The sequence below is a fragment of the Pseudophryne corroboree genome, chromosome 5 (assembly GCF_028390025.1).
Source record: "Pseudophryne corroboree isolate aPseCor3 chromosome 5, aPseCor3.hap2, whole genome shotgun sequence".
In the NCBI taxonomy this organism is placed as follows: domain Eukaryota; kingdom Metazoa; phylum Chordata; class Amphibia; order Anura; family Myobatrachidae; genus Pseudophryne; species Pseudophryne corroboree.
Window position 1 is genome coordinate 439,296,164 of NC_086448.1, and position 26,418 is coordinate 439,322,581.

The 26,418-nt window shown below is 43.6% G+C and overlaps 1 protein-coding gene and 1 long non-coding RNA gene across 14 annotated transcripts in view; one reads left to right on the plus strand and one right to left on the minus strand.

The window, feature by feature from the left end:
* Nucleotides 1–26,418, plus strand: part of LOC134927833 (NFX1-type zinc finger-containing protein 1-like) — a 585,162-nt gene that overhangs the window by 365,613 nt on the left and 193,131 nt on the right. For all 12 annotated transcript variants that reach the window (XM_063922818.1, XM_063922822.1, XM_063922829.1 and 9 more), the window contains 4 exons: nucleotides 2,613–4,232; nucleotides 11,190–11,315; nucleotides 12,006–12,151; nucleotides 14,948–15,091. In XM_063922818.1, the coding sequence (XP_063778888.1) occupies nucleotides 2,613–4,232; nucleotides 11,190–11,315; nucleotides 12,006–12,151; nucleotides 14,948–15,091 (2,036 nt within the window). The remainder of the gene's footprint in view (nucleotides 1–2,612; nucleotides 4,233–11,189; nucleotides 11,316–12,005; nucleotides 12,152–14,947; nucleotides 15,092–26,418) is intronic.
* LOC134927835 (uncharacterized) lies at nucleotides 11,147–16,224 on the minus strand. 2 transcript variants are annotated; one of them, XR_010177747.1, is made up of 3 exons: nucleotides 16,075–16,224; nucleotides 11,602–11,748; nucleotides 11,147–11,308 (listed from the first exon to the last, which is right to left on the minus strand). It is a non-coding gene; the product is annotated as an uncharacterized LOC134927835 (long non-coding RNA). The 2 variants fall into 2 exon arrangements; XR_010177748.1 differs by having other exon boundaries at nucleotides 11,602–11,751.

Sequence of the window (26,418 nt, forward strand, 5' to 3'; positions counted from 1 at the left end):
CTGACATTCTCCACTTCTGATCTTTCATCATGACAGAGCATCCTGCGGACCAACTACAGTTACCACCCAAAGGTGGTTTATAGCTATCATCTGAATGAGGAAATAGTAGTTCCGGTCTTCCAGTCTCCAGATCTCTTGGTAGAGGAGGCCTGATTGGATGTGGTCCATGCTTTTCGACTTGTGGGCCGTACTTATTCCTTTCAGAAGAACAGATCCCCTCTTCATCCTCTATGGATTCCACAAGCGGAGCTGTCCTGCTAACAGACAGACTCTGGCCAAATGGCTTCGCATGACTATCTCACAGACTTACACGCAAGCTGACCTCCATGTACGCTCTGTGGGACCTTCGTGTGCAGCCCATCATGGTGCACCTGCCGAGCAGTTGTGCAAGGCAGCCACGTGGTCTTCTGTCCATACTTCTTTTTTTTTTAGGTTCTATGCCTTTGGTATGTTTGCCTTTCAAGATGCCTCTTTTGGCTGCAACATTCTCCTTACAGTTTAAGAGTGTCCCCTCCCTAATTCAACTTCTTTGGGATATCCCTATGGACCCTGGAGAAGAAAATAAGAGGGTAAAAATTACCATTTTAAACTCCTTTTCTATGAGATCCATAGGATCCAGAGAGCATCCACCATGATGAACCTAGCTTCCATGGGTTACTCTACTCGGTCACCATTTCCCATCTCCTGGTTGTGAGAGTGTGTTTCCTGTGTGTACCATTCTTCCTTCTCTCCTCTTCAGCTCCTGCTTTGGGCTTGTTAACAAAAACTGAAGAGCCTAAGCTGTGGGTGGGGTATGAGGGAAAAGAAACAAAGCATCTTGGAAGAAAAAAAGCTTAACTACTTGGTGCTCACTTCCTGGTTTCCACCATCATACCCCAAGGAAATCACTGGTGATTCTATGGACCTCGAAGAAAAAAGATAACAGGGGTAAGTTTTACCATAACTCATATATATATATATATATATATATATATATATATATATATCTAATTCCATCCACTTATTCGGCACTCGCCCCCTGAGTGCTTGAGTCCATACTGTTTTGTTTGCTGTGAGTGCCACCTTTCTCTCTCTCTCTCTCTGCTGTATATATTTATATATAGACCCCTTGATGAAGTCTCACAGACAAAATGTATTGAGTCTACCTCACTGGTCTCCTGCGCTAAAATAAGCTACCTCTTGATTATCTTAAAATTCCTCCTTTTTAACTTAAAATTTGTTTAAATCTCTCTATACATTTTGTATTTATTTATATATTTCTTTTCACGATATACAGTCAAAAAAGTGTTTTTATATTCCATTTTTTTAAAAATATGTTTGTTTTATTCTGTCTGTAATAAATTGTCTATGTTAATTTTTATACTGGCTATTTAATCCCTTCTTAGAAACATATTTCTTCTATTATCGTTTATCTCATTACATTTTTGTTTTAACACCAGTGGTCGCTAATACCCCTATTCCTTTTTCTCTATTTCACTTTTTACTGCATTTTACCCATGTTGATTATTAAGGGGCTAGCTGACACCCTTATTTTAACAGGGAGTGTTTTTTATAGTCAAATTGACTAGTGAAGGATGACTTTTATACCCACATGTGGCGCTGTACTTCCACTCTCTCTCTGTGTGTATATATATATATATATATTTATCTATACATACACACATGTGGCCTGAATCAGCACTCACCCTCTTACAACAAATATCTGCTCCGGTGCCATCAGGAAAGAAGTTATAGCATGCACATCAGACAGGCAGCGGCACTCAGAGCCTGGATTCAGTTATAAGTCTGGAAAAAGTGTGTTTAATCCATCACAGCAATCCCAATGTTTCGGGGCCGTAGTGCCCCTTTGTCAAGGTATATCACCTTGACAAAGGGGCCCAACGTTTCGGGGCTGTAGTGCCCCTTTGTCAAGGTGTATCACCTTGACAAAGGGGCGCTATGGCCCAGAAACGTTGGGATTGCTGTGATGGATTAAACACACTGTTTCCACATTTATAACTGAATCCAGTCTCTGAGTGCCGCTGCCTGTCTGATGTACATGATATATATATATATATATATATATATATATATATCAGGTGTTTTTCCAGACAACAAATCCAGAATAGAGGGCACTCACCAGTTCAATTTCAATATAAAGGATTTAATGGTACATCAGAGCCAATTCATACTGTCGACGTTTCGGCTTAAGCAAGCCTTTCTCAGGACAACCAAAGAGACATCTGCTCAGCACACCAAGAGTAAGTATACTTACTCTTGGTGTGCTGAGCAGATGTCTCTTTGGTTGTCCTGAGAAAGGCTTGCTTAAGCCGAAACGTCGACAGTATGAATTGGCTCTGATGTACCATTAAATCCTTTATATTGAAATTGAACTGGTGAGTGCCCTCTATTCTGGATTTGTTGTCTGGAAAAACACCTGATATATGTGGATGTCCTGATTTGGGCCTCCCTGAGGAGCACCCCCCTGGTGACTTTGATTGCTGTGAGTGCGGACATTACATATTGGTATATATATATATATATATATATATATATATAATTCGCTGTTGATAAATGTAAAGGAAATATTTCTGTTATTTATTTAGTCATTTGGGTTTTTTTTTCTTTATTAGTTTTGGATCAATTCAAATTAAAAGATGACAGACTTGGAATGAAAGCACAAGTAAGAAGTCTGCAAAATCTTTATAAGTTTCCCATGGGTCCCAAGAGAGAGGAGTCATGTCAAAAAGATTTTTTTAAAGAAACAGGTAAAATCAACCATGCCAGTTATGAGAAGAAAATTGACTCAAATACAATTTCCAAGCTTTCCGCACTGGAGCCATCTGAAGTCATTCTGAAACTCGTTGCCCCAGGAAGTGGCCTGAAGGAATTTCTTAACAAAACTGCAGTAGATTTTGATGTAGTAGAGGGTTTCCTTAAAATTTTGACTACAGTTATTGGATGCACAACAAGTCGTCAGAATCTAACCTATCTTCTAAGTCAAGTCCAAGATTCTGTCTTCCTAAATCAAGTTCTTCCTTTTCACATTTTAGACTATTCAAAAGTTTTAACAGAAGAACACAAAAACCTATCATTTTTTGACCTTACCATTATTTTAATCACTGAACTGGCAAGTATTTTCCCATCCAGTTCCTTCATTGAAGTAAAAATAATGTATACCCTCCTTGAAAACACCTTTAAAGAACTGGAAATGAGTGAGAAACTAGTACCTGCAGAAGTGGAAAAAAAATTGATTGTTCTCCAAAACTTTCTCCAACACTTACAAGAGAAAAAAACGGAAGGCACTTTGAGATCAGATAATTATGTCTACATTGTAGGAAATAGGGAAAACATGGAAGAGGACTTTAGAAGTCTATCAATTTATCCAACACACAAAGACATCTATTTGTCTGAAAATCCTTCAATGCGGCCAAATATTATCGATGGATCTTATACTGATGTAAAATCTTACCTAGACACCCATTTCAGTCTACTGCGAGAAGATTTTATTCGTCCTTTAAGAGATGGAATTTCTGAACTTGTTGCACTAAAAAACAAGGATCTCTGTGAAGCAAGATTTGATGATATCAGAATCTATTTCAATGCACAGATCTTATATCCAATGTACACCAATGCTGGAATAGTCCACCAGGTCAAGTTTAAAACAACAAACTTAAAAAATGTTTGCTGGGAAATTTCACGCCGTCTGCTCTATGGATCCTTTGTCTGTCTTTCCAAAGACAACTTCAAGAATATGCTGTTTGCCACTGTAGCGGACAGAAGTGTTTCTGATCTCAAGAAAGGAGTTATAACCTTGATGTTTACTGAAGAAAGTCGACAGGAGCTGGCACAGTATACACTACAACATGATATTTTTGTGATGATTGAAGCCACAACATACTTTGAAGCATTTCGCCATGTTTTGGAAGGGTTGAAAGAAATGGCGGAGAGTGAAATACCTTTCCAGAACTACATTGTTCATTGTAACACAGCCGTATCCCAACCTTTGTATCTCTTAGAAAATCGGGTGGGTTACACTTTGAAAGAGCTGATCAAAACTGGAAGCTTTACTGAAGAAAAGTTATGTAATATGGAATACTCTGGCAACGTGTTTCAAAGGAAGAAATTTGATGTGCTTGATTTCAGTAGTTGGCCAACTAAAGAGGAGCTTCAACTTGATCGATCCCAATTCACAGCACTACAGATTGCTCTAACAAGTGAACTTTCCATTATACAAGGTCCCCCAGGCACAGGTAAAAATAGTTTTCTTTTTAATTCATATTCATACAAATCATATATATTATCTATTTTACCTGTTTTTAAATCAATGTTGTTGTTGATCACATTTATATATCATCTTAAAAAGAATAGAAAAGAAATATGCCCATGCTCGGTTTTACTCATACTGTACATGGTAACAGCTGCGTGGCAGTATTAATGCCATATATGTATACAAGACAAAAAACTTTTGCAATCAGGGCTAACAATAATATACTGTGTCTAGCAATTAAAACAGAGATTTTGTTCAGATTTTGACCAATCTCAATTTTTTTTAATCAAAATATGGGCCCTCATTCCGAGTCGTTCGCTCGGTATTTTTCATCGCATCGCAGTGAAATTCCGCTTAGTGCGCATGCGCAATATTCGCACTGCGACTGCGCCAAGTATCTTTGCTATGAAGATAGTATTTTTACTCACGGCTTTTTCATCGCTCCGGCGATCGTAATGTGATTGACAGGAAATGGGTGTTACTGGGCGGAAACAGGCCGTTTTATGGGAGTGTGGCTGAAAACGCTACCGTTTCCGGAAAAAACGCAGGAGTGGCCGGAGAAACGGGGGAGTGGTTGGGCGAACGCTGGGTGTGTTTGTGACGTCAAACCAGGAACGACAAGCACTGAACTGATCGCACAGGCAGAGTAAGTCTGGAGCTACTCTAAAACTGCTAAGTAGTTTGTGAGCGCAATATTGCGAATACATCGGTCGCAATTTTAAGATGCTAAGATACACTCCCAGTAGGCGGCGGCTTAGCGTGTGTAACTCTGCTAAATTCGCCTTGCGACCGATCAACTCGGAATGAGGGCCATGAATAAAATCCCTGTTTTAAGTGCCAAACACACACATTTTTGCAAGTATCTTGCATTTTCGTGCAAGTACCAAACTTTTTTTTTATTTTAAAAAGAATACCTACTTTTTCTCTCAGCCTTAGTACTATCCAAATTTAACACAAAACCAGAATTACAAATTACTTATCACAGCCTCATGTACAATGGTACTGAGTGAGGGATGGAGAGCATACCTAGTACCAGTGAGCACAACTGTCTTGGGTGCAAGGCAGCTACATCCCCAAGATGATGTTACCACACCCCAACACACTTGGCCAAGCAGAGCCGGATTAAGGGGAGGGCCCTGGGGGTTAGTACCCCGGGCCCCCCATTCCAAATGGGCCCGCCGCCATGCCACAGATCGGATCTCTCTTATGATCCGATCTGCAGTGCAACGCTCCCGAGTTCCATCCCCACTCACTTGCAAAAGCCCACGGCCGGCTAACCAGCAACAGCCAGCAGCCCAGCACAGACAGCTGTTCAATAATGTATGAAGAAGCAGCCTGCTGCTCAGTCATTAGCTGGGCGCGCAGGCTGCAGGGAAGGAGGAGGAATCCCTTCTCTAGCAGCGATGTGGAGCCTGCAGCAGAGACTATTGTATTGCCTGCAGATCCCCCCAAAAAAGTAAGGCTGGCTATATATATAATACATGTGTGTGTATGTATATACACTGCTCAAAAAAATAAAGCGAACACTAAAATAACACATCCTAGATCTGAATGAATGAAATATTCTTATTAAATACTTTGTTCTTTACATAGTTGAATGTACTGACAACAAAATCACACAAAAATTATCAATGGAAATCAAATTTATTAACCCATGGAGGTCTGGATTTGGAGTCACACTCAAAATTAAAGTGGAAAAACACACTACAGGCTGATCCAACTTTGATGTAATGTCCTTAAAACAAGTCAAAATGAGGCTCAGTAGTGTGTGTGGCCTCCACGTGCCTGTGTGACCTCCCTACAAAGCCTGGGCATGCTCCTGATGAGGTGGTGGATGGTCTCCTGAGGGATCTCCTCCCAGACCTGGACTAAAGCATCCGCCAACTCCTGGACAGTCTGTGGTTGGTGGATGGAGCGAGACATGATGTCCCAGATGTGCTCAATTGGATTCAGGTCTGGGGAACGGGCGGGCCAGCCCATAGCATCAATGCCTTCGTCTTGCAGGAACTGCTGACACACTCCAGCCACATGAGGTCTAGTATTGTCTTGCATTAGGAGGAACCCAGGGCCAACTGCACCAGGATATGGTCTCACAAGGGGTCTGAGGATCTCATCTCGGTACCTAATGGCAGTCAGGCTACCTCTGGCGAGCACATGGAGGGCTGTGCGGCCCCCCAAAGAAATGCCACCCCACATCATTACTGACCCACTGCCAAACCGGTCATGCTGGAGGATGTTGCAGGCAGCAGAACGTTCTCCTTGGCGTCTCCAGACTCTGTCACGTCTGTCACATGTGCTTAGTGAGAACCTGCTTTCATCTGTGAAGAGCACAGGGTGCCAGTGGCGAATTTGCCAATCTTGGTGTTCTCTGGCAAATGCCAAACGTCCTGCACCGTGTTGGGCTGTAAGCACAACCCCCACCTGTGGATGTTGGGCCCTCATACCAACCTCATGGAGTCTGTTTTTGATCGTTTGAGTAGACACATGCACATTTGTGGCTTGCTGGAGGTCATTTTGCAGGGCTCTGGCAGTGCTCCTCCTGTTCCTCCTTGCACAAAGGCGGAGGTAGCGGTCCTGCTGCTGGGTTGTTGCCCTCCTACGGCCTTCTCCACGTCTCCTGATGCACTGGCCTGTCTCCTGGTAGCGCCTCCATGCTCTGGACACTACGCTGACAGACACAGCAAACCTTCTTGCCACAGCTCGCATTGATGTGCCATCCTGGATGAGCTGCACTACCTGAGCCACTTGTGTGGGTTGTAGGGAGGTCATACAGGCACGTGGAGGCCACACACACTACTGAGCCTCATTTTGACTTGTTTTAAGGACATTACATCAAAGTTGGATCAGCCTGTAGTATGTTTTTCCACTTTAATTTTGAGTGTGACTCCAAATCCAGACCTCAATGGGTTAATAAATTTGATTTCCATTGATAATTCTTGTGTGATTTTGTTGTCAGCATATTCAACTATGTAAAGAACAAAGTATTTAATTAGAATATTTCATTCATTCAGATCTAGGATGTGTTATTTTAGTGTTCCCTTTATTTTTTTGAGCAGTGCATATATCTATATCTATATATATATATATATATATATATCTATATATATATATATATATATATATATATATATATATATATATAAACAATAAAGGGAGAAATAGGGAAATAGGCACCAAGGTAAGTGAACTATGTGTTTTAGACCGGTAATAGCAACACAAATCTTAATACACCCCTCAATTATAACTGAGTGGCAGCTTTTCACAATAAGATGTGTGTTAGTGAGACGCTTTTCACAATAAGATGTGTGTTAGTGAGACAAGTGGTAGTAATATAGTACATTGGAGTGAATATACAGTAGCACCTAATGGTGTGGAAAAATAATACAAATTTGGGATACAAAGATACACTTAGCTTCCTTTATATTAAAGTCTTCAGTCAAATGACCATGGTGGAATTCAAGTTATATGCAAAACAAACAAAGAACAGTAAAAACCTTGTGCGACCTGTTATGGTGCAAGGAATGGTTGTGCATATATACATTTTTCTCATATAAAGGAACTGTATTTAGAAACTGTTGCAAGTTCCAAAAAAACAGTGTAGAATGTTTTTTTATATATAAAAACTATAATTTAATCGACATAATATTCCAAGTGGCAACCGAAACATTGGCCCTGAGGACAGGGTTGTCCCCGAAACATGCCTGAATGGGCAATAAATCGACTATTCATTAAGAATTCTGTCCAAGTCTGATGAGTGCCGCCGTCTTCCACCATATATACAGTGACATGCAGTCACCAGGTAGGCACCGCAGCCAGTAACCTTTTGGTCCACGTGAGTGCCGGGACATTGTTTTACTCTATATATATATATATATATATTGTATGTATATGTGTGTATATATATATTATATATGCAGTATATATATATATATATATATATGTATATATATACTGGTATCAACAGCCCGGCACTCTCTAGTATTAAAAGATATGGAATGCCCCGGTGCCCTCAGGATCAAATGCACACAACTTGAAGAAAAGGACTGCGGCACTCGGGGACGTTTTGAAAAATCACTGTATTAAGTGCAATACATCGTACATCGACGTTTTGGGGATTTTAACCCCTTCCTCAAGATGTGGTAGAGACAAGAAGAAGAAGAGAATCCCACTCACCTTTAAAGAAGAAGAACCCGCCACGACACCCGTGCGTACCGTCCCGGAGCCCCGTGTCCGGCGTGAGGGATGCGCCTAGAGATGACATGCCGTGCCGTCCTTGCTGAGTGCGGACGCCCGTAACCTGGCAACCGCAGACGCTGTACCCGCAGGCCGGAGACTGGAGGACGGGGAGAGAAAAGGGACATACAACATAGCGCTATACACTAAGTACAAGTTGGCTGCTGTAAAACACCGTGCTGTTACAGGCTAAAGATTACAATCAGGCACCATTAATATCTCTAACCCCAGAAAAGCATGTATACAGAAGGTAAAAATTCCCTGCATGCAAAGTGTGGAAAAAGGGGAAAGAAGATAATCAAATGTTTATATACAGTAGGTAAACCCGTAACCTTATACCATAAGGAAAGTGGCAACTGGGGATATATCCTCCAGGTCCCATCACCACAAATATTAAAGTCACTGTAATTAATAATAATAAAATTGGTATAGAAAAAAATAATCCGAAAAAAATAGAGTCCAGGAAAAGATAGTCCAGAAAAAATATTCCAGAACAACTGTATATATATAAAGAAAAAAAGGTCCAGGCTGGAGGTGTAGACACACCCTCTGATCCTCTTTGGCCTAATAGCCATCCATGTATACTGCGTATATTCATACATTAAAGGACCGATCAACAGCTATCCGAATATACTCCGAATATACTCCACACTATCCTCTCGTTGAGGCCTTTAGGATGGATCGTGTTGAGCCCATAGTTCCAAGATGCCTCTTTGCGAAGTAATAATCCATCACGATCACCCCCCCCCCGAATGTGTTTGGGGACGTGATCGATGATGATGTGTTTGAGATCTCCTAATGAGTGTCCGGCCTCATAGAAATGTCTGGCCACCGGCTGATCAGAGGGAGTGCCCTTGATGGCAGACTTGATTGCCGAGCGGTGAAGGGCCATGCGTTCTCTCAGAGTTCTGAACTCTTCTGTGCTGGAATATTTTTTCTGGACTATCTTTTCCTGGACCCTATTTTTTTCGGATTATTTTTTTCTATACCAATTTTATTATTATTAATTACAGTGACTTTAATATTTGTGGTGATGGGACCTGGAGGATATATCCCCAGTTGCCACTTTCCTTATGGTATAAGGTTACGGGTTTACCTACTGTATATAAACATTTGATTATCTTCTTTCCCCTTTTTCCACACTTTGCATGCAGGGCATTTTTACCTTCTGTATACATGCTTTTCTGGGGTTAGAGATATTAATGGTGCCTGACTGTAATCTTTAGCCTGTAACAGCACAGTGTTTTACAGCAGCCAACTTGTACTTAGTGTATAGCGCTATGTTGTATGTCCCTTTTCTCTCCCCATCCTCCAGTCTCCGGCCTGCGGGTACAGCATCTGCGGTTGCCAGGTTACGGGCGTCCGCGCTCAGCAAGGACGTCACGGCATGTCATCTCTAGGCGCATCCCTCACGCCGGACACGGGGCTCCGGACACGGGGCTCCGGAACGGAACGCACGGGTGTCGTGACGGGTTCTTCTTCTTTAAAGGTGAGTGGGATTCTCTTCTTCTTCTTGTCTCTACTACATCTTGAGGAAGGGGTTAAAATCCCCGAAACGTCGATGTACGATGTATTGCACTTAATACAGTGATTTTTCAAAACGTCCCCGAGTGCCGCAGTCCTTTTCTTCAAGTTATATATATATATATATATATATATATATATATCATATATGTAGAAAATTCCTGCTGGCTTTCACATGATGACACCGGCATTCCAACAATTACAATGCCAACAGGGCCCCCTCTCTTAAGTACCCCGGGCCCCCTAATGCCTTAATCCAGCTCTGTGGCCAAACCTCCAGTACCATTGCCTGAAAAAAACCCTGGCGACACATCTAAAGCAACTTAAGGATGAGTGACAAAAACCTTACACAGACTATTGAAGGGAAAAAATGAACATTTCAGACTAAAGCATGAATAAGTGTAAATTTAATTTGTAATTATGCACCAGATTGGTCCTACACACAACATATTAGATATACCTGCTAATAATCTCACAAGGATATATTTCCCAACAAGTAAACATGGTTTGCATTAATGTGCACAAATCCTGACTTGCTAGGGGAAGCAGAAAATTACAGTAGTACACAGATTTTGCTGTTTTAGTTCATGCTACCAAACAAAAGCCTACTTTCATTGCTTGTTATACTACACACTGCATTTTACTTCCCATCAGGTCTCTGTTTCGGGATTATTTTGTTACAGAAGAGAAGAGTCATGGGAAGGTATATTTTGTCAGAAAATCTATACTGTCTCATTGGAAGTGGAGAGCAGTACAGTACCTCTCCAAACATAAGTTATTTACTCCAACTAGGTGCAGATATTGCATAATCTGTAGGAATAGGCACATGAAAACCAAACACTGATTTTATGAAATTATATGAAATACTTTGCAAATATATATTAAATTAATAGTATATTTGTATTGTAATCAAAAAAGTTTAAATTGAAGGAGGGGGCAAATGTGCTCTTTCTGTGTGGATACTTTAACTTGTACACAATATATCCTGTGTCGCCCCACCTTCATAGCCATAATTATGTGTGTACAGTACATGTGTCTGTGGGTACATGTAAAAACAGTCAAGTGAAATTCTCGAGTACCTTTATCATTTTATTAATTCATTACATTTTATATACGAAAGCAAACACAGTTCTGAAAGCATTCCAATTGTAAAGTTTTATTTTATCTACCATTTTTCTTACAGGTAAAACCTATGTTGGACTGAAAATTGTGCATGCTCTCCTTGCTAACTCCAACCTCTGGAATCACAGGCAAAGTCCAATATTGATTGTTTGCTACACAAACCATGCTCTTGATCAGTTTCTGGAAGGTAATAGTTCAATTTAAGTTAGCCATCTTAATAATGCTACTTTATAATGGTGTTTTTATTGTCATGAAGGCATGGAAAACTTGTATTATTGCATTTTACATTAATATTTGGATGTACTTTACATCACAGAGAACTTTTTATATTTTGGATACATTGGATCTGTGATCCCACAGAGCTAGAAATATTGATCTTTCTTTCTTTCTTTTTTTAAATTTAAAGTAAAAACAGTCACCCTTACAAAAAAAAAATAATTAAAAGGGTCTTTAACATCAGAACTTTTCCACACCTACTGTATTTGAGAGCAGCCTGTTCTCACTTTATGGACTGTTGGAGGAGCCTGCTCGTTCCACTCACTGTCCGTGGCATTCTCCTTCCATTGCTCCCGTTATATACTAACACTGCCTGTTGTTCCCATGAGTATAGGATTTTCCCTCTGCTTTCAATATAAAGACCACAGTTTTAAAAAGCCCTCATCAAAATGAGATTGTAAAACCAACAGTTAGTATAAAATAAAAACATTTCTTTTACTTTCCAAAAAAATAAGTTCAGTGTTTTAAAATAAGTTCAATGTTTAGTGTTTAGTAACACTTTATGTATTATGTTCTGTTCACGGCCCATAATCTTGTGGAACTGACAACGTTCTTGTGAACAAAACTATGCTAAGCAGTTGTTTGATTTTTGTATTTAAAGGAATTCTTCAGCAATTGACATGCACCATAGTAAGAGTGGGGTCAAGGAGCAGCAGTGAAATTTTGCAAGAATGTTCCCTATCCAAGATTCGGAGTCAGAAAAGTCTACAAAGTTTCCCTGGATACATGCGAGCTATGCATGCAGAGGTAATCCAACATACTCTACCTATCAATCATTCAAAGGGTTATATGCAACCTCCTTGTTGGTGAATGATAAGTAAAGTATGTAAAACCTTTTTATTTTGATCTTCCTTCTTCTGATTTTATCCCTACTACCTGGTCAGGAAAAGAGACATACAGTAACCCAGATCCCACCACAGTAAAGAAGCAGGAGCCATCCCAGTTGTGTCAACAGTTAGAATATTGTCATGGTCATAATGTTGATGTTGACCATGTCAACATTCATAATGTACACAGTGATGAGATGTTGACATGTTAGAAGGTCAACTTATTATCCCTGGTGGCTTGGACGTAACTTACCTGCTCCAGATGGCTGCAGTGGCTCCAGCAGGCTCTTCCGGGTCCCGGCGGTCATGTGATCATCAGAGGTGGTCAGACCTCTGATCCTCCAGTGTTCCATTAAATATTTCTACTCTATCCCTAACCACTACTCTTAACCCTCCCTTTAGTGCCTAAAACTAGCCTCCATGCACCCTAACCCTAATCTCCCTCCTATAATCTATGCCTCCTATCCGTAACCTAAACCTGATGTCGACATTTCGCCTGTCAATAGTCTGAGAATGTCAAAACATTGCCTGTTGACATTTTAAGAATGTCAACATCATAAGTGGCGACATTGTGGTATCGTTTTTATGAATGTTGACATTGCCATTGTTGACCTTTTGACTACATCCCATCCCAATGATGTGAGAGAAAAAGCACTACTTACTGGAAATCAATGTTTTTTTAAGTATAATATTATTATGTTATGAGCTTAATGTATTATTGTGTATTTTGGTATAAATATTAGCTGGAATTTTATCATATAGTAAACAGTTTATTTAACTGAACTAAGGGCCTTATTCAGATCGCATACTGAACTATTTATGCCTAGTGTGCATACGCAGGAGCTGTACTGCACGTGCGAACGCAGTGAGATGATTGACAGGCAGAGACGTTTGCGGGGCAGTCTGGGGCAGCAATGAGCATGCAGTCGGAAATGGGTGCGGGTCGAGGCAGCTACGTGATGTCACACGCGGCCACTGCAACACAAAAAATGGCCGCTCTGTGCATGCCATCGCAGCTAGGCTGCGGAGGCAGGGGGACATCCACAATTTAGCAATGCGATTGCAATTGAATTGCAATCACATCAGCCCCAGCATGCGATCGCAAGCAGTTGCAGTTTTGCTAAAATAGCAAAACTACAGCTGAAGCTGAATAATGCCCTAAATACCTTAAGGGCCTTTATTTTAATTTAATTTCCAAGCATTTTTTTACCATTGGAGATATATGCATAATTAACTTAATTTGTCATTTCTCTTTAAATAAAGTCTTGCATTTCTGTGATTTATCCATTTTAACTTTACTGAAGATAGTAATAATCTACTGTTCCTGTAATAGCACAAATTGTCAAATAGCATACAGCAGTGTCCTGGAATCTATTACTGATGTCGCCATATAAATTGAAAATGAAGAATTACCAAATGAGTACTCTCTTTTAATGAAATAATAGACTTATGAGTATATTTACGGAAGTGCAGGTTTATATATGTTGGGATGTTGCCTATAGCAACCAATCGGATTCTAATGAAGAATTACCAAATCAGTACTCTCTTTTAATTAAATAATAAACTAAGGGGGGAAATCCATTAGCTGCAGTAAATTACCACAGCTATTTGATCCCCAGGTTTTTACCACAATTTTTTACTGCGAAAACGAATACGAGATCATTGATTTCCCCTTTTCGGGGTATATTTACTAAAAGTGGGGATGTTGCCCATAGCAACCAATCAGATTCCAGTCATTATCTTCTGGATGGTACTAGGTAAATGAAAAGTGGAATCTGATTGGTTGCTATGGGCAACATCTCCACTTTTACATACCTGCACTTTAGTAAATATACTCCTGTCTAAACTCGTGTTGCCACTTTCCTATAACTCTTCACTTCCTGTTATTCAGCTTCACTTTCTTATAACTAGGGGGGTCATTCCGAGTTGATAGCTCGCGTCGGATTTTCGCAGCGCCGCAATCATGGCAGAACGGGGCTAATCTGTGCATGCGTATGCACTGCAATGCGCAGGCGCGTCGTACGAGTACACATTGGTTCGTTTCCCAGCGATTGTTTCTACGACGATTCCGTTCGCACAGCTGGTCGCAAGGAGATTGACAGAAAGAGGGTGTTTGTGGGTGTCAACTGATCCTTTTCTGGGAGCGCTTGGAAAAACGCAGGCGTGTCCAGTCGTTTGCAGGGCGGGTGTCTGACGTCAATTCCAGGAATAAAAATACTGTAGTGATCGCAAGGACTGAGTAAGTCCAGACCTACTCTGAAACTCCACAAAATGTTTTTGCAGAGCTCTGCTGCAAAGACGTCTGCACACTTGTAAAGCGAAAATACACTCCCCCGTGGCTAGCGAGCGATCAACTCGGAAAGAGGGTCTATATCCTGTACTGTCTTGCTCACTTATTACTCTCCTCTTCCTTCTTGTAACACTTCCAGTATTACATATTATGTCGGGAAAAATGTTTTCTAGATATCTATTCAAGTATGCACATAGATTAAGAGTTGTTAGAGGTCAAGTGTTACTTGAACTTAAATTTGTTTGCTACGTGAAAAGCACATAGTGCCATGCATGCAAATATAAAACAATATTGCATTAGCACAACCTGCATTCCAATATCATTTGTTAGATTTGCTCTAACTCTAAATATGGTTGTCACTGTTTAGAATTCAAAAATAACAGTTCCATTTTGATGTACAGTACTATTTCTTTCTTTTGATTTTAGCTATCAGATGAAAAGGAAGATATTGAAGAAATATTAAACAAAAAAGCAGGACTTCTAGAATATGCTACTAAAACGATTCTTCATGAGGACATTTTGGGAAAATATATGCCTCCTCATCATCTAGAGTGCCTTATGTCACAAAGGGTAACAACACTATATTTGTTATTTATGTTGAAATATGTGTGTACTATTGGCAGTGGTATGGTAGAGTAATAGTACACACCAGTGCAGAAACCTAATCACAAGGCAGTCCAAGCATAACCAGTGTGGTAGTTTATTCAACATTACCCATACGCTGGGTACACACTTGGCGATATGCACCCGATATATTTTCCGATCCGGCAATGTAAATCTGGATCTATTCAACCCTGAAATATGTGGATTTATTGCACAATATAATTTAGTATACAGATGTGTCCTCGCTTACTGTGTGTCCGTACTCCGTATGGCATGAGGCACCCCGTGCTATTGTGATGCAGCAAATGTAGTTGCTTTCTATGTTTCCCTTACGTCCTAGAGGATGCTGGGGTCCACATTAGTACTATGAGGGTATAGACGGGTCCACCAGGAGCTATTGGCACTTTAAGAGTTTGAGAGTGTGGGCTGGCTCCTCCCTCTATGCCCCTCCTACCAGACTCAGTTTAGAAAATGTGCCCGGAGGAGCCGGTCACAGCTAGGGGAGCTCTACAGAGCTTTTCTAGTTAAAGTTATTTTTAGAGTTTATTTTTTTACAGGAGGCTGTTGGCAGCAGCCTGCCTGCAGCGTGGGACTAAGGGGGGTAGCAGTGTCCGCCCTGCGGGGTCTGAGCCACTGTCTCCGCTGACTGGACACTGAGCTCCAGAGGGGTCTGATCGTTCTCCGCCACAGGGGACCGCTCGCCCCAGCAGCATGCCGCCAACCCCTTACAGAGCTGAAGAAGTGGTGAGTGAGTCACCAATCCCCCTAGCAAGCAGGGGGCCAGTGTGAAGATGGCTGCAATGGGGAGGGAGAGCAGTATTAACTGTGCTCCTGTGAAGGTTCAGAGGCACATGGTGCAGCGCTGTGAGGGGCGTCCTGGGCCAGCGCTTACCCCCTACACTGGTCCACAAGTCTGTCGGGGTCCACGGATCTCAGCCAGCAAGTTTTACCTCAAGCCAGTATAATCTATGAAGACCGGGAAGACAGCACCATTAAGGGGGCAGAGCTTCTCCTCAGAGTGGACCCAGCAGCGTTCCAGCGCCATTTTCCTGCCCGCACAGCGCTGGCTGGAAGAACAGGTCCCTCCACAGCAGCTCCAACTGTCAGTTCCAACTGTCAGTACACGGTACCAGGGGGCTGTAGAAGGGGGAGGGGAGGCTGTAAACCGACTGTGTCTCCTATTAAGGGACACAGTCTGCGCTGACAAGGGGTCTCCCTTTGCTGAAAGCGCTGTGTGTGGGTTGGCTCCGATCTCTGTATCTCTTGCCATTCTTGGGGGGGGACTCTATCTGCCCCCACCTGTGTGTGTGTGGAGTGTTTGATGGTCTCCTTTAGCTATGTCCAGGGACACTGTGTCATATGCTGCAGAGGATTTATCCTCCCGGGATGATCACACTCCATGTAATCAGGATAGCACTGGTTTAGCACAGATACCAGCAAGGGAACCAGAGTGGTTTTCCTCTATCAAATCTTGGATTTCTCAGATTTCTGACAGGGTTGCAAGTAATGAATCTGCAACCCAGGTATTACAGAGCTCTATGGCAGTATGGCCTGGTTCTGGTACCTCAGGACGCCCCGTTATATACCCCCACAAACGTGCGCTTGTGCATGTCACACAAGACAACATGGATACCGATTCTGACACTACAGATGGTGATAGGGATGTGTTGCGGGGGTCCGCATCTCTTGCAAAGGGGTTGCAATTGTTGATAGAGGCTATCAAGGATGTGTTAAATGTTAATGATACCACACCTGAGCAGGTTGAGGAGGCTTTTTTCACTGAAAAAAAAGCCTTGCTAACCTTCCCTGCGTCAAAGGAATTGAATGCTATATTTGAAAAAGCATGGGTAAATCCTGAGAAAAAATTACAGATCCCTAAAATGGTCCAGGTGGCATTTCCTTTCCCTGAGGAGGGTAAGAAAAAATGTGAAAACCCGCCAATTGTTGACGCCTCTGTGTCCAGACTCTCAAAGAAGGTGGTTTTACTTGTTCCAGGATCTACCGCCTTAAAGGAGCCGGCTGATAGGAAAATTGATAATACGCTTAAATCAATGTATACTGCTTCAGGGGCCATATTACGTCCCACTATTGCTACTGCATGGATTGCAAGGCAATAGTAAAGTGGTCAGCTACCTTACTTGAGGATTTGGATACGATGGATAGGGATGACGTTGCATTGTATTTACGCAACATACATGATTCTGCAGGTATTATGGTAGAATCCATGAAAGGCCTGGGTTCCATAGTTGCGGGAATATCTTCCATGTCTGTTTCAGCTCGTCGGGGATTGTGGCTGCACCATTGGTCGGCCGACGCGGAATCCAGAAGAAGTGTGGAGTCCCTACCCTACACAGGTCAGGCTCTCTTTGGGGAAGCTCTAGGTGCGTGGATATCTACCGCTACAGCGGGTAAGTCTCCGTTTCTTCCCTCAGCAGCACCTGCTCCGAAGAAATCTTTCTCTTCATCTGCAACGCAGTCCTTTCGGCCTAACAAGCCTAGAAAGGCCAGAACTTCCAATACCTTCTTTAGGGGAGGTCAGGTTAAGTCCAAGAAACCTGCCGCTGCAGGTTCCCAGGAACAAAAGCCTGCTTCGGGTACACCAAAGTCCTCCACATGACGGTGGACTGCACGCCCCGGTGGTGGGGCCAGTGGGAGCGAGACTCAGACACTTCAGTCATGTCTGGGTATCGTCCGGCCTGGATCCCTGGGTGGTAGATGTTGTGTCTCAGGGATACAGGCTGGAATTTTAAAGTCTCTCTCCTCATCGCTTTTTCAAGTCAGGCTTGCCAACTCTGTTGGAGGACAGCACTGTACTACAAGATGCTGTCCAAAAGCTGGTAGAGGCACAGGTCATTGTGCCAGTACCACCTCACATGCTGAACAATGGTTACTATTCGAACCTTTTCGTGGTACCAAAACCAGATGGTTCGGTCAGGCCCATTCTGAACCTAAAATCATTGAACCCCTTTCTAAAGGAGTTCAAGTTCAAGATGGAGTATCTCAGGGCAGTGATATCAGGTCTGGAAGATGGGGAATTCCTGGTATCCCTGGATATCAAGGACGCGTACCTCCACATTCCGATCTGGCTGCCGCATCATGCTTATCTCTGCTTCGCATTGCTAGACTGTCATTTCCAGTTCCAGGCACTGCCATTCGGCCTCTCCACAGCACCGAGGGTGTTTACCAAGGTGATGGCGGAAATTATGATTTTTCTCCGCAAGCAGGGTGTGAACATCATTCCATATCTGGACGACCTGCTGATAAAGGCATCGTCCAAGGAGAGGATGCGGCAGTCCATTGTTCTCACAACACGACTGCTCCAGAGTCACGGTTGGATTCTGAACCTTCCAAAGTCACATTTGGAACCAACCCAGAGGTTGTCATTTCTGGGAATGATCCTGGATACAGAAGTGCAGAGGGTGTTTCTTCCGCAAGAAAAGGCGTTGGTGATACAAGCCATGGTCCGGGATGTCCTGAAGCCACCCCGGGTGTCGGTTCATCAATGCATTCGCCTATTGGGAAAGATGGTGGCCTCTTACAAGGCTCTCCGGTACGGGAGGTTCCACGCTCGGACCTTCCAACTGGATCTCCTGGACAAGTGGTCGGGATCTCACCTCCACATACACCTGAGAATTCGTCTGTCGCCAAAGGCCAGGATTTCACTCCTCTGGTGGCTCCAATTGCCTCACCTTCTGGAGGAACGCAGGTTCGGGATTCAGGGCTAAGTCCTTCTAACCACGGATGCGAGCCTTCGGGGCTGGGGAGCAGTCACTCAAGGAGTAACCTTCCTAGGACGGTGGTCAAGCCTAGAAGCCGGCCTGCCCATCAACATCCTGGAACTAAGAGCCGTCTACAACGGTCTTCTTCAGGCGGCCCCTCTTCTGAGAAATCGGGCTATTCAAGATCAGTCGGACAATGTAACAACAGTGGCTTACATAAACCGATAAGGCAGAATGAAGAGCAGAGCGGCAATGTCAGAGGTGACAAGAATACTCCTCTGGACAGAAAAGCACGTGTTAGCGCTGTCAGCCATCTACATTCCGGGAGTAGACAACTGGGAAGCAGACTTCCTCAGCAGACACGATCTCCATCCAGGAGAGTGGGGACTCCATCTGGAGGTGTTCAAGGAAATAACAGATCTTTGGTGTTTACCCCAAATAGACATGATGGCCTCTCGTCTCAACAAGAAGCTTCAACGTTATTGTTCCGAGGCCTCTTCCTCTTCGGGAGGACATGCTGCAGCAGGGGCCGTTCGCCTATCAAGACTTACCGCAGCTACGTTTGACGGCATGGAAGTTGAGCGCTTGATTCTTGCTCGGAAGGGCATGCCTAAGAAGGTTATTCCTACCCTCATACAGGCTAGGAAAGGGGTAACGTCTAAACATTACCATCGTATTTGGAAGAAATATGTCACTTGGTGTGAGTCCAAGAAGTTTCCTACAGTGGAGTTTCAAATGGGACGTTTCCTCCTCTTCCTGCAAGCAGGAGCGGATATGGGCCTGAGTTTGGGTTCTGTGAAGGTCCAGATTTCAGCCCTATCCATTTTCTTTCAGAAACAATTGGCTGCCCTCCGTTAAGTTCAGACCTTTTTGAAGGGAGTTCTGCATATCCAGCCTCCCTTTGTACCGCCTACGGCGCCTTGGGACCTTAACGTGGTGTTGCAGTTCCTCCAGTCGAATTGGTTTGAACCTCTACAGGAGGTAGAGGTCAAATTTCTTACATGGAAGGCGGTCATTTTGTTGGCCTTGACTTCTGCTAGACGTGTGTCCGAGCTGGGGGCTTTATCCTGTAAAAGCCCTTACTTGATCTCCCACGAAGATAGAGCTGAGCTCTGGACTCGTCAGCAGTTTCTTCCGAGGGTTGTCGGCATTTCATATCAACCAAGCTATTGTGGTGCCAGTGGCTACTGACTCCTCAATTACATCAAAGTCCTTGGATGTCGTAAGGGCTCTGAAGATATATGTGAAGAGAATTTCCCGTCACAGAAAATCGGACTCTCTGTTTGTCCTCTATGATCCCAAGAAAATTGGGTGTCCTGCTTCTAAGCAGACTATTTCTCGCTGGATTAGGTTCACTATCCAGCACGCTTATTCTACGGCAGGGCTGCCGTGTCCAAAATCTGTAAGGCCCACTCTACTCGTAAGGTGGGGTCTTCCTGGGCGGCTGCCCAGGGTGTCTCGGCAGTGCAACTTTGCCGAGCTGCAACTTGGTCTGGGTCGAACACGTTTGCAAAGTTTTACAAGTTCGTTACTTTGGCCTCTGATGATCTGAAGTTCAGTCAATCAGTTCTGCAGGAGCTCAGCGTTCTCCCTCCCGTTCTGGGAGCTTTGGTACATCCCCATGGTACTAATGTGGACCCCAGCATCCTCTAGGATGTAAGAGAAAATAGGATTTTGGTTACCGACCGATAAATCCTTTTCTCGTAGTCCGTGGAGGATGCTGGGCGCCCGCCCAGCGCTTCGTTCTCCTGCAAATGTTATATGGTTCAGTACAACTTCATTTTAGTTGAGTACTGCATTGTTACTTGGTAAGTAATGTTTCAGCTGTTGCTGAGTAGTTCAAGCTAGTTGACTTGACGTGCCTTGCATGTGTGAGCTGGTATGAATCTCACCACTATCCAGTGGCGTGCGGTGAGGTCAGTTGCTGGTGAGGCACTGGCTGGTACCAGAGCCAGATTTACACACGTATATACTATGGACCCGAAAGATGTACCTTAACTCCACCATTCGATTGGCAGGTTGCCTAGGTACATACATTTTCCTGTATCTCAATAGGATTTACAGCACAGGAATACTGAAAGCCAACAGCACAATAACTAGAAATACATTCACCTGTATTTGAACAACTCAAGATTTATTGATTTTTGCAATAGGTGGTTATAGTCCTGCAAAGAATCTAATTTATTCCAGTTAAGAAAAAACAGTAACACATATTTAAACGAGCATACAGCTTTAGAAATGCAGTTCCACTATTCAAAGTCATTCAAATGAAAACATACATTGTATAGCCTGACCTTTACTTGTAAATGAAGTCCATTTGCCTATCCTTCTGGATAAAGCTATCAGTGACTTTGCTGTAGAAGTCCTCTCTATTTTCTTTTAGTTTTAAAAGTCTCTCCGTCTCAATAGAGATGATTGCCAGGGATGAAAGTCGCCCTTGATCAGTCTTATTCCTGGTGTATGTTTTGAGTCGTCTCAAAGCAGAGAATGACCTTTCAACAGACGCTGTTGTTGCTGGTACAGTAAGCACCAGTTGGAGTAACTTTGTTGCTTCGGGAACTGTTTGCACGAGATTATTCTCGGTCACAAAGCTGAGGAGCTTTGTGGGTGATTTGCATTCGTTCCTCACCATTTCTGAGCTATACAAGCCACTAAGATCAGTCTTTAGTCTAACAAAGTCAAAGTATTTAGCATATTTTGATAGACTCTGCAGTTTGGTGTCGTCAAAATGTTGGGACATATCATAAAATTTTGTGCAATAAACCAAACCTAGGAAACTTAGCTCAGCGAAATGGACAAACCTAGCTTTCATTTGAACACTGACATTGTCCAGAATGTTATAAAACATTATTTTCCTCTCATCTCTCATCACCTGGTTGCTTCGGGCATTGTCTGTCAGGCTAAGGGTGACACATTTCTGCTCAAATCGGCTATAAAAACTATCAAACTCTTGTCTCTGGCGATCTACTGCTCCCATCGTGTCACGGATTCGTGCACAGCAGAATCCAATGTCCATTATTTTATTCTGCAGCACACGAAAGAGTGCATCGGTTTCATTGAAAATGCCCTCATATGCCATAATGAAGAAGCATGTGGATGCTTTTGACAGCCAGAGATCATATCCATTGGCCATGTACAGTGTGTCATTGTCCCAGTCTCGAGGATTTTCTTTCATAATCTTAAACATAGCACATATATCAGATTGGAACATGCTGATTGTCTGCACTAGTCTGGAATTTGAGCTCCATCTCGTGGGCGCTGCTCTTGGCAAACGTCGCTTCACAACATCATCAAGTAGGTGAGTGCGCTTGGTCGACTTATTGAAAAATCCTGAAAGTCCCTCAAGTGTTTTAAAAAAAGTGTTACACTGAGGCATACATTTTGCTGAATGCAAGAGAACCAGATTTAATTTGTGCGCATAACAATGGATAAACATCGCTTCAGGTATCTTCTCTTTAATCTTGGCCTGCACCCCATTGAGATCTGATGCCATCACAGAGGCTCCATCATAAGTCTGAGATACCAGCTTTTTAACACAGTTGTATTTCTCCAACACTCCCAAAAGATATTCAGCAATCGCTGGTGCTCGTCTATCTTCACTCACATCATCGAAACCCAAAAATGCTTCCTTCACCTCACTTTTAGCAACATAACGCAAAATCACAGAGAGCTGGGCTTTGCTTGTGACATCTGTTGTCTCGTCTACTTCAACTGCTACAAATGGGGCGGCATTAATCTCCTCTTACATATCATTTCGGATCACATCACCAATTGCTACAATTAAATCATTCTGGATTCTGTTTGATAAGCCAGAAAACACGGTGGATGTCTCCAAATGCTTAGCTAACTTCTCATTTTCCTCAGCAAAAGCATATAATAGCTCCACATAGTTGCCACGATTAAAAGAGCTTGCACTCTCATCGTTTCCACGAAATGCTAACTGTTAGGGTCTCCTGCCCTGTGCTGCCACGTCGTCATGGCAACCGGGAGACAAGTGCTAGTGGAGTAACCTGAGCGCAGCTGATACTCCGGTTCGGGTCTTTTGCTGTGCAGTGGTTATAGGCTCTGTGCACGGCAGGGGATCCGGTGCTGGTTTTTGTGCTCACAGTCTGTGAGGTCTGAGTGGGGCGTGGACAGCACCTGCTTTATAAGGCCTCTTTTCAGGGTAAGCAGATGCTGCTGAATCTTTGTTGGTTAGTCAGTTCATGAAAGTTAGCCAGTATTGTGTAGCTTTGTATTTGTTTGTTGCTTACTGCAAATAGGCCTGGGGATTTGGTATTACACTCTGCCAATCCAGACCTAGCAGTAAGACTGGAGTCAGTCGTTTAGCTTGCTGGGGTTCTGTTACTACTCTGTGAATTTAGCAAGTTTGCGGCTGTATTCTAAGACTTGCCTGTCTAATCCTGTCTCACTGTGCTAGGTGTCAGGGGTCAGTTTAGTGGCAGTAAGCTAAAACCTGTGCACTGCAAGTGAGAATTAGGATTGTGGAGATTCTCCTTGTGTCTATCATTCCATCTCTGACCAAGGAGTTTACTGCCACACCCGTTGGTAACCCTTTAGGGTTTTTGCTGTTGCCCTTAGCAACAGCATTTCGGGTTCTCTACGTATTAAAACACAACATCTTGTTTTTTCCATCTGAAGCAGTTCTAATACAAGGGAGATACCCAGTTCCTTAGCCTCTGGGCTTCTCTGTTCACTTTGTGTGTATTTTGTTACCCTATCACCTTCTGTGTACGTTATGTCATATCCCCCAGTTTGTCTGTGAGTCCATCTGTTTTGCATAACAGTTCAAACACCAGTACATTCCTGCAGACACTGGAGTGCATAACAGTTCTGACACCAGTACTTTCCTGCAGGCACTGGTGTGCATAACATATTCAGCAGCCTAATACTCCTGTTGAAATTTTGTGGGAATATGGAGCATACCCCTCAAAATACGTTGCAACAGGTGGTCGATCAGGTGCAGGTCCTGACTCGACAATTTAATGATTTGTCCATTAAAATGCACACCTCCCAGGCTGCTGGCGGAGCTCCCGCAGCAGCAGCACCTGCAGGGGTTAAGGAGCCGAAAGTAAATCTCCCGGATCGTTTTTCTGGAGATCGCTCGCAGTTCTTTTGTTTCAAGGAGAGCTGCAAGCTATACTTCCGGGTTGTGCCTCAGTCTTCTGGGTCGGAGATTCAGCGGGTGGGCATAGTGATTTCCTTGCTACAAGGAGACCCACAGGTCTGGGCATATGGGTTGCAGCCTGACTGTCCGTCGCTTAAAAGTGTTGATGCTTTTTTTTACGGCACTGGGCATGTTGTATGATGACCCTGACAAGACGGCCTCAGCCGAGGCTCAGCTTTCGATCCTTAAGCAAGGGCGAAGGCCAGTTGAGGTTTACTGTACGGAGTTTCGGAGGTTGGCCCATGATACCCAGTGGAATGACCCAGCCCTGAGACACCAGTACCGAAGAGGTCTTTCTAACCAGATAAAGGACCAACTGGTACAATATCCCTTGCCTGATAGCTTGGATCAGCTCATGCAGTTATCCATCCGGGTGGATAGACGGCTGAGAGAGCGTAGGCTTGAAAGGGAGACTGAGATTTCCTTCCTTCCCAAGGGAACCTCAGACTCTGAGGAATTTTCTGAGGAGCTTATGCAGATTGGGGCTACCCGCCTCTCCTCGCGTGAGAAGACGCGGAGGAGACAGCAGGGGTTGTGTTTGTACTGTGGGAATAAAGGTCATGTGGTAGTATCATGCCCAGAAAAGCCGGAAAACTTCAGGGCCTGAGGGTGATGGGAAATATCCTGTCAGGCCAGAAGTCAGAATTTCCCAAGAAGACTTTTATCATTCCGGTGACCTTGAAGATCCTCGGTCAAACTGTCAAGACTGAGGCCTTTGTGGATAGTGGGGCCGACGGGGTTTTTATGGACCGCCAATTCGCCCTGAAACACTCTGTTCCCTTAGTACCCTTGGCATCGGAAATTGAGATTTGTGGGTTAAACGGGGAACCATTATCCCAAGGTAAAATTACCTCTTGCACTAGCCAGATTTCTTTGTTTATTGGAGCCACACACTCTGAAAAATTGTCCTTTTATGTGACTGTCTGTACTTTTGCCCCATTGGTGTTGGGGTTACCCTGGTTAAGGGCCCACAATCCTCAATTTGACTGGGTCTCTGGGGAGATTCTTAGTTGGGGTACTGATTGTTTCAGGAGTTGCTTGAGCCTTCCAGTCAGGCTCTCGCAGCTAAGTTTGCCAGGATTGCCAGGGTGTTATGCAGATTTTGCGGACGTGTTCTCCAAAAAAGTTGCAGAGGTACTACCTCCCCATCGCCCCTATGACTGTGCCATTGATTTGTTGCCAAATGCTAAGCTTCCCAAGAGCAGGTTGTACTCCCTGTCACGTCCTGAGACTCAGGCTATGGCAGAGTACATTCAGGAGAACTTGGCTAAGGGATTTATCAGACCTTCACAGTCTCCAGTTGGGTCGGGGTTCTTCTTCGTGGGTAAAAAGGACGGTTCGTTGCGACCCTGCATCGACTTCAGGGAATTGAACCGTATCACGATTAAAAACTCATACCCACTGCCTCTCATTTCGGTCTTGTTTGACCAGCTTCGTACTGCCACTATTTTTTCTAAGATTGACCTACGCGGTGCGTACAATCTAATCCGAATAAGAGAGGGGGATGAATGGAAGACTGCCTTTAATACCCACTCAGGGCATTATGAATATTTGGTGATGCCTTTTGGGCTCTGTAATGCCCCGGCAGTCTTCCAGGATTTCATGAATGATGTGCTCAGGGAATATTTGGATAGATTCTTAGTTGTATACTTAGATGACATCCTAATCTTCTCCCATTCCCTGGAGGAACATCGGAAGCATGTACGCTTAGTCCTCCAGAAACTCAGAGACCACCGGCTTGGGGCGAAGCTGGAGAAGTGCGAATTTGAAGTTCAGCAAATCGCATTTCTAGGATATATTATCTCCCCAGAAGGTTTCCAAATGGAGGGTTCCAAGGTACAGGCAGTCCTGGATTTGGTGCAGCCCACTAGTTTGAAGGCGCTTCAGCGTTTCCTGGGCTTTGCGAATTTTTATAGACGATTTATCGCTGGATTTTCATCTATAGTGGCGCCCTTGGTGGCACTCACTAAGAAAGGGGCGAATGTTGCTCACTGGTCTTGTGAGGCTAAAGCGGCTTTTGCCCGTCTCAAAAGGGCATTTGTTTCGGCCAAGGTGCTGCGACACCCAGATCCAGAGCGTCCTTTTGTGGTGGAGGTGGATGCCTCTGAGATGGGTATTGGGGCAGTGCTTTCTCAGATGGGAGTGTCTGATAATCGCCTTCATCCCTGTGCTTACTTTTCCCGTAAATTTTCGCCTGCCGAGATGAATTATGACGTGGGTAACCGGGAATTGTTGGCTATTAAGGATGCACTCGAGGAGTGGAGACACTGGCTTGAGGGGGCTAAGTTTGTGGTCTCAATTCTCACTGACCATAAGAATCTGGCATATTTAGAGTCAGCGAAGCGTCTCAATGCCAGGCAGGCACGATGGGCTTTGTTTTTTGCTCGCTTTAATTTTTTGATAACATA